Source organism: Anomalospiza imberbis, chromosome 4 (genome assembly GCF_031753505.1).
Source record: "Anomalospiza imberbis isolate Cuckoo-Finch-1a 21T00152 chromosome 4, ASM3175350v1, whole genome shotgun sequence".
NCBI classification, from domain to species: domain Eukaryota; kingdom Metazoa; phylum Chordata; class Aves; order Passeriformes; family Viduidae; genus Anomalospiza; species Anomalospiza imberbis.
In genome coordinates, this window is record NC_089684.1 from 16,737,398 (window position 1) to 16,752,245 (window position 14,848).

Genomic DNA, 14,848 nt, shown 5'->3' on the forward strand with positions numbered 1-14,848 from the left:
ATATTTCAATCCCTGGAGCAACTTTGGGGACATTTTTCAGGGGAACTGGCAAACAATTTCTCAAGGAACATTAACCACTCCCAAAAGCAGAAGACTGGTCCAGAGATAAAGATACTGTGTCCCCTCTATTATTTCTTGAGAGATCTCTGGGCTGACACAGGAAAAACGTTCTGCCACAAGTGTAACTGACCACAAGTGTAGGTGTGGTGATTAAGTACAGATATTCTACTCCACTACAAAGTTTCGTGTCTTCAATATGACTGCTCTGAATCAGCACATGATTAAGCAAGATGCAAGAAAGCAGCAAAAACATCGTCTAGGGGAAAGAAAAAGGAGAGGAGACTAAATAATTCAAAATTAAGTTAAAAATGTTCTCCACAAGAGCATTTTCCTGTTTTCAAAACACAGTTGGAGCCTGCAAGAAGACAGTTTAATGAAGAAAGTAATTAGCACCTATAAAATAGGAGAGTTGGGGAACAATTTCTTTAGTTTACAGACCAGTGTGATCAATTAAATGGCTAGCCTTAGACATTAATTCAATCCAAAGTCCCCCAAAAATCCCCAAAAGGATTTTTCCTACTCTGCAAAGGCATCACAATGTTTAGCTATACATGTGTGCAGCAGTTTGGGTGTGCAAAGTGCTATGTGCTGGTGACAACCACCAGTTCCATCACAGAACCTGGAGTCTGGTTTGTATCAAAGAACACAGATTAGACATTCTCACATAATTTATAAACTACTATGAACACATTAATACCATGGCTCCACTTCAGCAAGCCACTGATGTACATTTGGAAGAGGAACGTTTAACCCCAGCAAACAACAGCAGCAGGTTTCAGTTCCATTCCTTCTTAAAACCTGCCTGATAGACTTTTATTTTAGAATAAAAAACAACCTTTTTTCCTCCAGCAGAAGTTTTTGTTGGTCCTATGCCTTCTGATTCCCTGTTTTTAACCACTCTAACTAACCACAAGTACCCCACCAAACATGTAGCTTGTCTCACCAGCATATTAAATATCTACAAACCTAGTATAAGCCATGCAAACCCAGCCCCTGGGTATGTTCACTGGCCAAGAATCAAGCCAAGGTCTCACATGCTAACCACCAAGAGTGCTCACAGCTGTTAACTCACTATCATTATGGTCTGAAAGAGAAATACCATCCGTTTGGTTTTCTTTCAGCCAAACACTCAACCAAAAATGGTATTAAAAACTACTGCTCTTGTGATCACCACTCACTGTGGCACTACAGAAGAACTAAAGACATCCATTTTTAAATTATTTCTAACTTGCAAAGTTATTTGCTTTAGGTTTGAAGCTCACTGTGCCTTGTTTCAGGCTAAAGGCAAGGCTAGTTTGCTTTCGGCTTAGACAAAAGCAGCTCAAGAAGTTTAGGGTAACATTAAGCAGTAGATAGGTATATTTCTTTTCTATGTGAAAACTAACTCACTACTGAAAAACTTAAGTAGAATTGACAGAAGACATGTAGAGAAAGTACTTCAAAGCATTCCTCTAGATTTTAAAGAAAGAAAATATTGAAGCTAAAAACAGACTAATAATATATAGAGAGGAAAAAGGCAAAGATCAACAGCCAAAAAATAATCTGAAAATATTGAAAACAGATCTTTGGGTTAAAAGAAAGGCACAGAACATTACTAAAAGAAATCACTTAATAATTACTGTTGACTAAAACTTAAAGAGGAAGAAAAAAATCCCGAAGGGCAGAACACTGAAGTGCAGAACTGCTTTCTTAAGTACTACACTAAACAAACATACAGCTACTCTTTTTACACACACAGTCACAAATCCATGCTTCCCAGTTTCCAAATACATGCAAGCAAACTTTGCAGCCAGCTAATCACAGTCACAACAGCTTGGAGAGCCCTCCTGTGACCTGCAGTACTGTGGCTTCTGCTGTGACCTTGGGATGTCCCGTATCACTCATGAAATGCCATTTCTCCATAATGCCATTTCTCCATATAACCCACCCAGTGAACCGAACTACAGTAGGAGCAGCCACCAGGCCCAGTGGGACCTCAGTCGGGGATGTGATAAACTCTTAGTGAGGCATAAACAGCAAACACACACTCACCACATAAACACAATTAAGATCTAAGATCTGAGTCACTCTAAGTCATTTCAGCAAGTAGGGATTTGTATTTGGTGGGACTTAGAAGGAGCAACTAGCAATAGTTCAGGAAATATAGGTAAGAACAAGAGTAGAGACCAAAGCAAGATAGGGTAAGAATTTTTTACTCATAAACTGAAGAATAAATGAGATTTTTTTCAGCAAGAGAACATCTGAAAATGGAAGGAAAACAGACTATAGAAAAAGAGAACAGAAAAGTTAGGGCCCACCATATTTCTGTATTCGTAAGAACTTTTTTTTTTTTTTAATACTGCATTATTGGAAAAATGTTCAATTCAAGAACTCTCTTCTCTTTATACATGATATAAATTTTACCATAAAAAGATTTTTAATGCAATCTTTGAAAGAGTCAATTCAAAAAGTTGGTAGAGGATAGGGAATAAACTTGATTTTCTGGACAAAAAGGATCACAGAATTGTTCAGGTTGGAAAGGACCACAGTGGATCATCTGGTCCAATCTCCCTGGTCAAGCAGGGTTGTCCTAGAGCATATTGCACAGGATTGTGTCCAGATTGCTCTTGAATATCTCCAGTGGGGGAGGCTCCACAACCCCTCTGGGCAACCTGTGCTGGTGCTTGGTCACCTGTACAGAGACCTTCTTCCTCATTTCAGGTAGAACTTCCTGTGCTGCCTCGTCCTACTGCTTTGCACCACCAAAAAGAGCCTTGATTCATCCTGTTGATAGCCACCCTTTAGATATTTATACACATTAAGGAGGTCCTCTCTCAGTCACCTCTTCTTGAGGCTGAATCAGCCTGGCCCCTGCAGCCTTTCCTCGTAAGAGAGATTCACCAGACCCTCACCAACTTAGTAGCTCTTCACTGGACTCCTCCAGGAGCTCCATAGCTCTCTTGTACTGTGGAACTCAGAACTGGATACAGAACTTCAAATGTGGCCTCACCAGGACTGAGTAGAGGGACAGGATCACTTCCCTCAACATGCCGTTCCTAATGTACCCCCAGGATACCACTGGCCTTCTTGGCCACCAGAGCACACTGCTGGCTCAGGGACAGCTTGCTATCCACCAAGTTCTCTGGGTCCTTCTCTGCTGAGTTGCTTTCCAACAGGTTAGCCCCTAGCCTGTGTTGGTGCATGGTGTTTTTCCTCCCTGAGTGCAGGACCCTGCATTTGTCTCTGTTGAATTTCAGGAGATGGCCAAATGTAATTTTGGATGGGACTTGGCCTTCCAAGTCTCATTTCTACTTCTCCTGACCACCTCTCAATACGCACTCCAAGTGGCCTGGCCTTGTTTCTGTCTCTGGTGAACTTCTTTTACTTGAGTAATGACAGCAGTTCTTTATTCATCTATGGTGGTTTCTTGTGCCCTTGGCCCAACTTCTTTCTCATTAGGATGCATCATTCTTGAGCCTGGAGGAAGTGAGCCTTGATGATAACCAACTCTCCTGGACCCTTCTTCCCTGCAGAGCCTGGTTCCCATGGGATTCTTCCAAGAATATCCCTAAAGGGGCTAAGTTAGCTCACCTAAAATCCACGGTCATCATCTTGCTTACTGTCCTGCTACCTCTTCATCCAACATTGAACTCTACAATCTTGTGGTCACTACAGCCAGGGCTGGCCCCAGCCTTCACATCCCCACAAGACTTCCTTGTTGTTTACTATAAGGTCAGTCAGCACATCATTCCTTGTGGGATCCTCTACAACCTGTGGCAGGAAGTTATTGTCAATGTTTTCCAGGAACCTCCTGGACTGCTTGTGTATTGCTGTACAGCTTCTCCAGCAGATATCAGGGTACTTAAAACTCCCCCACAAGAGTCAAGGCCTGTGACTTTGAGACTTGCTGCTAATTGCCTGTAGAATGCCTCATCCCCCTCCTCCTCTTGATCAGGCAGCCTGCACCACATACCCACAATATTGTCACTCTTTCTACTCCACCCTTTTATCCTGACCCATAAACTCTTGACTCCATCATCATGCTCATTAAGACAAAGCTGAACACATTTCCTTTCCCCCATAACACATCATATTTGCTATTCAAAATTAAAGGATGACACACTGATTATTTTAAGTAAATAACACTTGCTCCAAAATATCATACTACTAATCCTGCCAGTGTGCAACTTCTGACTTTTTTAAGAGGTACTAAAGAGATAACAAATGTGAATTTTTAGTTTAGTACTGTAAAAAAGTCAGTGATTAAAAAAAAGTATCTGACACTCATGCTAAGCACGTGAAGGTTTTTTTCAGGGGACTAAACTGAAAAAATATCTGACTCACCATACAACTGTTTGACAAAGCACTGCAAAGACTCAAAAACTATTGTTAGATCTCTGCACTTATAAGCAGTATTTCTACGTTTTGCTAGAGCATCTATGTGGGAAATACTGATTTAATTGACCCTCCCACAAACACAATTCATTTCATATTAAAATATTAAATTTAGGTCTATCATCCTGATTTACTTAACATGCTAACAGATGAGAGCAAGATGAAATATCATGCAGTAAATTAGGCACGGCTCTGTTCTCAGGGCATGTTGAATATGAGTCCTTTTCCTTTTGGCAAATAAAATAAAACATGGGGTATTCAGAGGAAACAAATGAGAAATTCCCCCTCCACAGGAATCTTCACCCATCCACATGGGTAACAAACATGATGACATTACCTGCAATTATTTTAATACTATTACTATACAGCAAATGCCTCTACATTAAAAGTATTTTAATTCAATTATTTTCCATGTTTTTAGACTTGCCATAATAACTAAGTTAATTTAGAGAAAATGTCTTGCCAAGAGCTTTTGTTTTTGCTTCATTCATTTGCAACACCATTTGATAAGTAGTGGTTACGCAACAAAAAATAACTGCTCAAGGCCAACCTCCTTAAAAGACAAAAGGTGAAAGAAACAGTTGTGCAGACTCAATGAAAGAACTGAATTTCTGTGGCTGCTTTCAGAGTTGGCGTAATTGGCACGACCTGAGGGACAGATGGCCGTCTACTCAGATACAAATATCAAGTATGCCCCAATCAACTTAAAAAAACCCCAAACCAACAAAAAACCAGCTGAAACACCTCATTCAACACTGTTTCACAAATGCAAGCAACCTAACAAGGAAAGCTGAAAGAACTTCAAAAGACATTCACATGACTGACAGAACTACAGAAAATTTTCATACCTGGACATGAAGGATATGCTTGCTACTGAATATTAGGGTATAAACCTACAAAGTCCAAGGTGGTAGTTAATAGCTCTGTTCAAGACAGGAAAAACACAGAAAGATATTTTCTCTTTGGGAGAGAATGAAGAGAAGTTTTAATTTTTCCCTAAAGGGTTTTTAAAGACTGCTACCTGAAGCAGCTGGGCCATACACTGACAATGTCTTCAGGGACTAACTGGAGATAGGCACAAGTTAAAACACAATATTCATGCAATATTCCCCAAGCTCACATTCTGCTTAAAGACTTTAAAAACCAAATCAAACTTTATTCCACAGCCTTCTAGAAATGCCCAAATTCCACACTGAGATATTATCAGTAAAATAATAAACCTCAGTAAAATACATCTATCAAACTTCAGAGTTTTGACAGCAGTTTTACATACTCATGCTTTATGCCAATTTTGTCATTTTTAAGTAATGCTTAGACAGATCACCAGTCATATCCAATTCTTGATACAAAGAAGAGTCTTTCATGAAACTATCATGTGTTCAAAAATAATGAGCTGTTTGGCTGTGACAAGAAAGACCTTTTCCTCTACAGCCTCCCTGCATCAAAATAGCTTAGCACATTTTGGTTTTATACTGTTTTTTTTGTTTGTTTGTGTTGGTTTGTTTTTTTTGTTTTTGTTTTTTTTTTTCTTTAATTTTATTCCTTTCAGAAGAGGAAAATTCTATGAAGTGAGACTTCTATAATTACTTGCTGGTAGCTCATTTGTGTATGCATGCTAATTTTCTACAATAAAATACGCTATATTAATTGAATTAAAAGATTTTAAGGTGAAAGTCAAAGTTTGCATTAAATAGGACTACGATTCACTGTCTCCAAACCAGCTTTGAAAGTAGTATTGTCTGCCTATCATCAGGCTGGAACTTTCTGGCATTACAGTACAGGCAAACTTCCAGACAGCACAGAACATTTAAGCCTTTAAAGTTTCTTGGGATGCTGGTTTTCTGCTGATCTGCTGAACTGTCATTCCCACCTGCCTTGCTGATCATGGAGCACGGGGAGATATGCAGGACTCCGTCTCTGCCAGACCTGACTGCTTCTGCAGTGAGAGCCCTGTTTTTACTTCCAGTTTCTTTTCCTTTCAGATTAACAATTTCACTGCAATGCCAGGAATTGAGCCAGCAGCCAGAGTGCAAACCTCTTCAAAAAGGTAAACTGTGTGATGATATTACCAAAAAAATTCAGTGTCACACACAACCCTGTTTGAAAAGCCTAGTGGTTTTCCTGCAATATCAGAATAAATATCAATCTATTCTTTTTAGTATAGTAGGAATCCTCCTTCAAACCTACATTAAATTCTTTAGAGTTATTACAGAGAGAGTTTTTTAAAAAACTGATCTTAAATCATGCCGATTTTACCTTATGCTCATCAAGGAGAGGAAAACCTACACTTCCCAGTTGCCATCATGTTAGATACATATTAAGAGTAAAAGGAAAAGCATGAAATTCAACTAATGAACACCAAATTATGAAGTTTCTTAATTCCAACAGAAGCCTCCAGAGCACTGGTATTTTTAGAAATCTGCCATGACAGCAGTAACTAAGCATACTCTCCAGGGCTTTGTAGCATGCCATAAAACATAATTCCAGAAGGCTCTAACAAGCTACAGCATTAGAAGAGTCTTCTCTGACGGTTATTTTAAGACACAGTAAATGCAGAATCATTTTAAGATAGCACCATTTTTCAAGTGCAAGATGTAGAAGTAACAAAAATTGTGGACTATTCTAATAAAATTGTATTGGCATTTTCCAGGGGACTAATAGAGGGAATAAGCCTTACAGGATCAACGAACAAATGGGCATCGATGTAACCAACATATCCACAATGTTTAAATTATGCAAATTCTCAGCCTCTTGCTCTTATTGTTACAGCTCCCCCTGGATGGTTTGAAGAGAGTTAGTCATACCATACCAGCTCTGCAGTAAGCCATTTCCTTATGAGTCTAGTCCTTCAGTTCAAATAAAATGTACAGGTCAGTGAAAGCCAGAAGGCTGAACATGGAAAGAGTCACTAATTGTTTGTTGGGAGAGTAATTACTATGCAAGAGAAATAAAAAATGTGACCCAGCACAGAATGGAAATCACCCGGCTCACTGGGGGTGCAGACTATCAAAATGGTCAGGGCAATCCAAGAAAGAATATCTAACTAAGTAGAAAGCTAAATAACATGTCCCCAAATAAGAGGGGAAAAAAGGAGGCCCAGCATGTATATGGGAAGACTGCTCTAACAGCTTAGTCAACACACTGGGATCCTGCCTACACATTACAGAATAACAGAATGGTAAGGGTTGGAAGGGATCTTAAAGACCATCCAGTCTCAACTACCTCTGCCATGGGCAGGGACACGTTCCACTAGACCAAGTTGCTCAAGGCCTTATAATGGCATTAAAAGAAAGACCTCTTCAGCCATCAGAATTTTATTTTTCCTGGAAAGGAACAATTTATTACATTTTCTGCAACCTAATAAAATTAAATTGCAAGCACACATATGACTAAATTAATGAATGAGAGAAATGTCTAAATAAGTAATTCCTAACATAAGTCACACATTATTTGCAAACGTTCTGACTTCTGGTTCTGCAAACATCGTTCTCTGGTTTAGAGGACAATTCTTTAACCATGCTATCTACTCACTAAAAAAAATAAAATATATATGAAAAAGATAGTGCTAAGCTTTCTAAATGTATTACAGCAAAGCCTAAGATAATGATAAACCTTAAGACATTTTATGCTTGCAAGTCCTTTTTTTTGATAATAGACAAAGAATTTTTAAAAACACACTGAATACAGCTTTTCAATGGATAATGTGAAAATATCACACTGCAAAAATAAACTTTCTATCGAAAGCATTAAGCCATGGATTCCAAAGGTATTCCACAGGAACAGCTCATTACTGCTGAGAGGCAAAAAAATCCCAAAACAGTGAGACCCTGCATTCAGAACTATCAGAAGCTGAAAACTGCAAGAGACCTGAGGTGCGTGAGGACCTCTGCTAAGAGCTGGTGCTGTACCATCTGCTGAGGACATTTCTACAAAGCAATGCCAAAAGCTTGCTCCACAGAACTAGGTCCCACAGGCTCTCTCTGCTGATGCAAAGCTCCATCCAAGGCACAAAACTTGTCCAGTATCTACAGCAACATCACCCAACTTCAAGCACCATCAGGCCTGCTACTCTTCACTGCACATCTGTCATGTCCAGGGATTTGTACCTCAGTTCAGGATTGGTTACTTTTAGTCAGCCACTGCTGAGCACTTGCAGTTAACTGCAGTCCAGGATCAACCTCCAAACCATGTGGAAATACCCCGACAATTGAGTGAGTCAATAGGATGAAGGAGGAGGCTGCTCACACTGAAACAATGAGACAGAAGAAGTTTCCTGAGCTTCAGTCAGTAGTAGAAAGCAGATACATTCAGCAACTTTCCAGTCACAGTATTTAAGGAGTAAAAATATATCCAAAAGGATAGAAATAAACCAAGCTGCATCTTCAAACAACTTTCTGATGGTTAAAACGCAAATTTTTTTGGTGTGCATTCTAAACAAAGGCGGCTCTCTACTTTTACTTATGTTGTCAGATACCTTCAGGAGGCTTCAAGCCAGATTACTCACAATACGAATATTTTTTTCCATTAACTATTTTCAAACAATGTGCTTTCTTAATATAAGCATTTCCTAATACAGCATTCCCTTCATTGCTTTTTTGCTAAAATAAATTCTTTCACTTTTCATATTTCAATGCTCATTAGTACAAACAATTTAATACATATGAAGTCACTCGACTTCAACAAGTTCATTCCTGGCTGGGGGTGGGGCGGGAACACAAGGTTGTTGGGGTTGTTTTCTTTTTTTTTTTTTTTTTTTTTTAAACCAGATAGCAAATGTGAGCCAAGATGTACCCAGTTCAAATTATCCCTTTGGTTCAATATATGAGTCATGAGAAGTGAAAATCCTCCTTTTACCAATCCCTAGGGCAGGGATTTAAGGAACAAAACATCAACTAATCTTTCCTATCTTAACTAACACTGGCCCAATGCGATGCTTAGTGAGAAAAAAATTGCTATAAACTCTCAAGTCTCTTGGTCATGAGTATGTTGAAGCAAGCACAGGGAACAGCACAAAATGTGCATCCTGTATCCTGCTGTAAAAAAAAATTCTGTTCCATCTTTGTTGCAGTACAAGGTGACACCATTTTGTTCCCAGCTGGAACAGCAGCTCTAATAGTTTTATTAAACTTTCCCTTGCAAAAGCCTCAGAACACAAAGGATTGACTCACAAGAAAGCAACACCATGAGAAATGAGACAAATAACACAGTGAAATGAACAACACCACACTGAGGAAAGGAAACTAACTGGTTGTTTTCTCAAGGTACTGGACTGCAGAGTTCATAGTACTGTCAACAGTCACGCTAACAACCACATCTTTCAAGTGCTTAGTATTTCAGGTCCCTCTCAGCACAGATACAAGTGTTTTGCCCAAGACACAGATGAAAAAATGAGAGAAAATCTAAGCTGAATCTGTTTATACTAAGGCTACATCAAAAAGATTTCTCTTTTCCTCACTCACAACTGTTATACCAAGAATAAACATCTTATTTTGTCAAACTATAACTGATTATAGTTAACTCCAGGCTTCTGAATCCAACAGCCAGAAAAATATCAGAAGAAGATCTCATCATTTCACCTTTTCTTATGGAAGGAAGACTAACCCCCCAGTAAAGCACCAAAAGTTCTCTGACAGGTGAGGTTGCATTAACATTTTCTCCATTTATAAACATTGTTAAAACATTATTTCTCAGTCCACACCCTCACACTTGCTTCACCCTCTGATACCTGCACCAAATCTAACCAAATGCAACTTCCACATGCAAACAAATGTGTGTATAAACCCATCTCACCAAAATGCAGCTTCCAACATTTTTCACTTTTTCAGTGGTCCTCTTCACAGATGCATAAGCATAACCAAGAGGTGAAGAACAAGCACCTGACAGAAGGCATAAACCTTGAGGAGCAACCACGCCACTGCAAAACAAATCAGTACAAAATCCAAAGGGACCTACTTAGCAATTCTCACTGTGGGAGCTATTGGAGGAAATAGCTCTAGCAGATGCTACACAAACTAAAGACATTTGCTATCCTTGCTTTTCAGAAAAACAGGAAGAGCCCCATGTAGTAACTTGGGGTTAGAGGGTACCACCAAGATCCTAATTAGATCAGCCTCATATATAAGTCAGGGATTAGTGCCCCTTTCCAAACACCTGCCTCCACAAAAGCAAGCCAAAACATGGGTGAGGAGGAGCAGCTGTCAAAAGAAACTTTAACATTGTTTTTAATTGTGGTATCTCCGCACACTGATCATGTAATAAAGCCTTCCGGAAAAAGTCTGGAGTATACAGAACCCCTGTGAAGTGCAACTTAAAACATCCAGACATAACTGGCTTGATCTTCATTATGAATACCAAGCCAGACTTCTTTGCTTCTGCATCTCCAAGATGGGGTGTGGCTTAATAATCACTAAAAAATCTGAAACAAAAAAAATGCATCAAGAACAGCTCCTTTAACAGCCTCCCACAATCACAAGTTCTGTAAAATGCAGAATGCTACGAGCAACCTGGCTGTGACATTTGGAAGCACCAACACATGCAGGCAAAAGCTCCTTGTAGCAGGCCCAACTTGTCAAACATAAGTCTCAGTGCTGTGAATTAATAGGGGAATTTGCATCATGAAGAAGCCTGTTCTGTTCCTCCACATTATTTTCTAGTGACAATTCAGCATTTGGGACCATTCCTTTCCCTTGACTATTTACCCATGCCCTCAGGAAACAAAGATAATGCCTTCTGGGAAAAAGCCTTAATTGCAGCATGAACTGAAATGCTGAATTTTTAAACATGCTTTAAGTAAGGCAGCCTGATTCTGGCTTTTAACTGCTAAACAAAGAGACCGACTCATGTAGTTAACAATCAATCTGGACAAGACACAGAGAAAACACATCTCTCAGCATGCCACAAGCTCTATATGGAAATGATCAAAGACAAGAAGCATGCAAAAGAAATGGTACAATAGCTGACTCTTTTCCTCTGCTTTGTATGTTCTGACAAGAAGTTTTGTGATAGTCAGTACCTAGATTTAGAAGCCCTTAAGAAAATCTCTATGTGTGCACATCAAGAAGAGTACAAACACCGAAAGAGCTAATTTGAACTCACAGACAGAACCTGTTATCATCTTGTAAAAACGTTCAGAGAGCTTTTCATTGAAAATGCCACCTTTCCACTGTGTCAACAGAGAAGTTATTTTCAGCTAGTGAAAATGCTTTTCCCTAAAATACTGAAACATTTCCAGTCTTATCAGAAAAGCAAGGTAATGAAGAGAAGTACTTCTGAAGACTCATAACATCATCTAAAGAGAGCTCTCATACCAATAAGCCCATATGTCAGGGGCAGGGCTTGGTTTGCAAATAAGGTTCCGGTAATGAAATTATTTCTGGAACAGTTTTATATTACAAAATTGTTCATATCAGAATAGTATATTTCTACATAAAAATAACATCACAAATCAATAACTACATGCCTATTACACTTTCACAATAATAGATATGTTTGTGTAAGTGAAAGTACACTTAAAGCAGTTCAGCATATTTTTGCAGCCAATTCCTGGATACTTACCATGGAGCACACTAGGCAGATTCTGCAAGACATTCCAAGGAAGATATTCATCAGGGTATGCCAGAGATCTGCTTGACCAATTATGTTCAAAATTCACAATGGGACTAGGCCCAAGGGCAAGGACAACAAATATCAACTCCTTCTTTCAGCTACTTGGTTATAATATGGAGCATGAGCAACAACCAAAAGGATCCAAGAGCAAATCATTTGCGTTCAATGAAACAGTGGCACCAGAGAGTTTGATGAACAAAGCAGGAGTTCTGGAATGTATTTGCTCAGTTTCTCAGGCAGCAATTTATGTGCTGGCAGAATAAGTAGTCTTGTCTAAAACTTGTGTGAATGTACTAATAAGTTGAGTAATTTTACTAGGAAGTTCAGTTCCAACTCAGTGCAGAGTTAAATGAATTTGTTTTAGACAAATAAAACTCCACTGGACTATGAGCCAGTGCATTGCTACTACCAGTCTATAAAAATTAATTTAAGTCCAGTTGTGCCAGGTTAAGTCCATGCCTGAAAATAGTAAAACCATGGTCAGCTAAGTCAAACTCCCTTTTCAATTCAAGGCAGGGAACAAAGCAATCTTCTTTTGATTATTTTGATATAACTGTATACATATAAAGAAATAGCTGAAGTTGATAACACTGTACATAAGACAGCAATGCCTGAGATTCATTCAGAGCTATGCCTGAATAATGGCTGTAAAAATGTTCAGATGCTACCAGTAAATCTGCTTTAATTCAAATGATTCTTTGAAGAAAGAACATAATGCTGAATAATCACAGGAAGAGCTGGTAGTGCTGTGGTACAATCACACCACGTGGTCTCAAAAAGCTCATTTGTTCATCTTGTTATCATATACTCCCATGGCAAATAAACTGATGAAAGATGCTTTTCAACTCCCATTAGAAGCAGAAAGAAAGACAGCTCCCAAAAAGTAGGAAGGAACCAGATCCACAGAACAGCAATGTTGCAACAAAAGAAGCCCTCCTCTTCTGAAGAAGAGACTCTCCTCCCCCTGTCCTCTGCCCTGGCAAGGTCTCCTCAGGAACGGTCCAGACTCCTGAGTTCTGGGCCTGTTCTGGGCTCCCCAGTTCAAGAAAGACAAGCAGCTACTGGAGAGGGTCCAGCAGAGGGCTATGGAGATAAGGAGGGGACTGGAGTATCTCTCTTATGAGGAAAGGCTGAGGGAGCTGGACCAGTGCAGCCTGAAGAAGAGATGACTTCACAAAAGACAGGGGAGCTTATCAAGGACACCACCCTTAAGGACACCACCTTAAGAGCAGGTGTCCAGAGGATGGAGCCACACTCTTTACAGTGAGGGCCAGCAAAAAGACAAGGGGCAACTGGCACAAACACAAAGTTCTATATAAATAAGAGAAAAAACTTCTTTCCTTTGAGGGTGACAGAGCACTGGAACAGGCTGCCCAGGGAGGTCATTGACTCTCCTTCTCTGGAGATACTCCAGATCCACCTGGACATTATCATGTGCAACCGGCTCCTGGGTGAACCTGCTTTGGCAGGGAATTGGACTAGACCTCCAGAGGTCCCTTCCAACACCAGCTATTCCTTGATTCTGTGATTCATGACCAACTTACTCTATCGTCTGTCTAAAAGTGCAGTATAGGATTACAGAAGTGCTCACAAATTAAGCCACCAATAAAAGCAGATGAAAACACAATGGCCTAAGTAGAAACCATTGCCTCACCTACTCAGGTTATGCATTCCAGCTGTCATCACTTTTAAGGTATTACCTTATGATAGCCTACATTATATAAAAGACACAAAAACATGCTACCTTTGAGTCCTTACATGATACATTGCATCATGACTAGTATGCTCTCAGCAGCAAGTAGAGAAAAAGTTTTCTCAAGCTCCAATAAGAACCTCCAAAGTTTTCCTGAGGTAACAGTAAGATAATGACAATGCCCTACCATGAGTGACAGATAATTCCTATAATAAAATCTGTGTGTGTGGACATGCACATTTGAACATAAGAGAGATATAAACAAGAATGACAAGGGGGTATAAGAAAAAGCAAACCCATTAAGATGGGTATTTTATTCAGACAAGTATTTTTCATAAAACAGATTTACCTGAGACTCTAACTCCTCCAATTTACGCTTCCTGGCATGAAGAGCTTTACTTGGAAAAGCCCAGAAATAATTGGAAGTTCCAATTCTATCAGTGTCCACCATGCCATCATCAACAAGGCTTTGCAGAATCTCCTTCACTGACATCGAGGCTAACAAAAGAAAAAATATAAAATCAGAACTGCATAGCAGTTGGACTATGGAGAATTATGAATACCACAATCATCTGTATTCTCCTCCAGTGTCAGCTAGCTGGAAGATTTCACAAGGACAACATGCCCAAAGTTTCACTTGAAGGGATGAATCTCTCTGAAACCAGCAGTTTGCTCCTAAATGCTGCTATTCTGCACATCTGCTACCAGATGTTTGCAAAACACTGCTCAGGAGTTTTGCACAAAATACATGCATGGTACACTACAATATCATAACAAACCCATGAGAGGTGCCTGAGAATTTGTCTTGCGATCTTAATTCTAACTTGGATTAAACTTGTTTAAGTCTCTTGATTGGGAATGTAATTATATTTCACTTTGTAATGCTTAACAAAGTATTTCATAGCAGCAGAGGCACTAAAGCCATCTGTCTACAGACTGAGGAAGGACAGATTCTGATTGTAATTATATTCACTTCCCATACAAAACATCATTTATACTCACAAGCATCAACATTTCTGAACACAACTGATCATTTCCTTTCAGACCTGTGGTATAATTCACCATTTTAAAAAAATGGTACCTGTTCAACAAAGCTAAGTAGTTATGTTATCCTCA

The 14,848-nt window shown here is 39.3% G+C and overlaps 1 protein-coding gene across 2 annotated transcripts in view; it reads right to left on the bottom strand.

Moving 5' to 3' along the window:
• MND1 (meiotic nuclear divisions 1) overlaps positions 1-14,848 on the bottom strand; it is a 40,994-nt gene that overhangs the window by 22,202 nt on the left and 3,944 nt on the right. For both annotated transcript variants that reach the window (XM_068187250.1, XM_068187249.1), the window contains exon 4: positions 14,082-14,230. In XM_068187250.1, the coding sequence (XP_068043351.1) occupies positions 14,082-14,230 (149 nt within the window). The remainder of the gene's footprint in view (positions 1-14,081; positions 14,231-14,848) is intronic.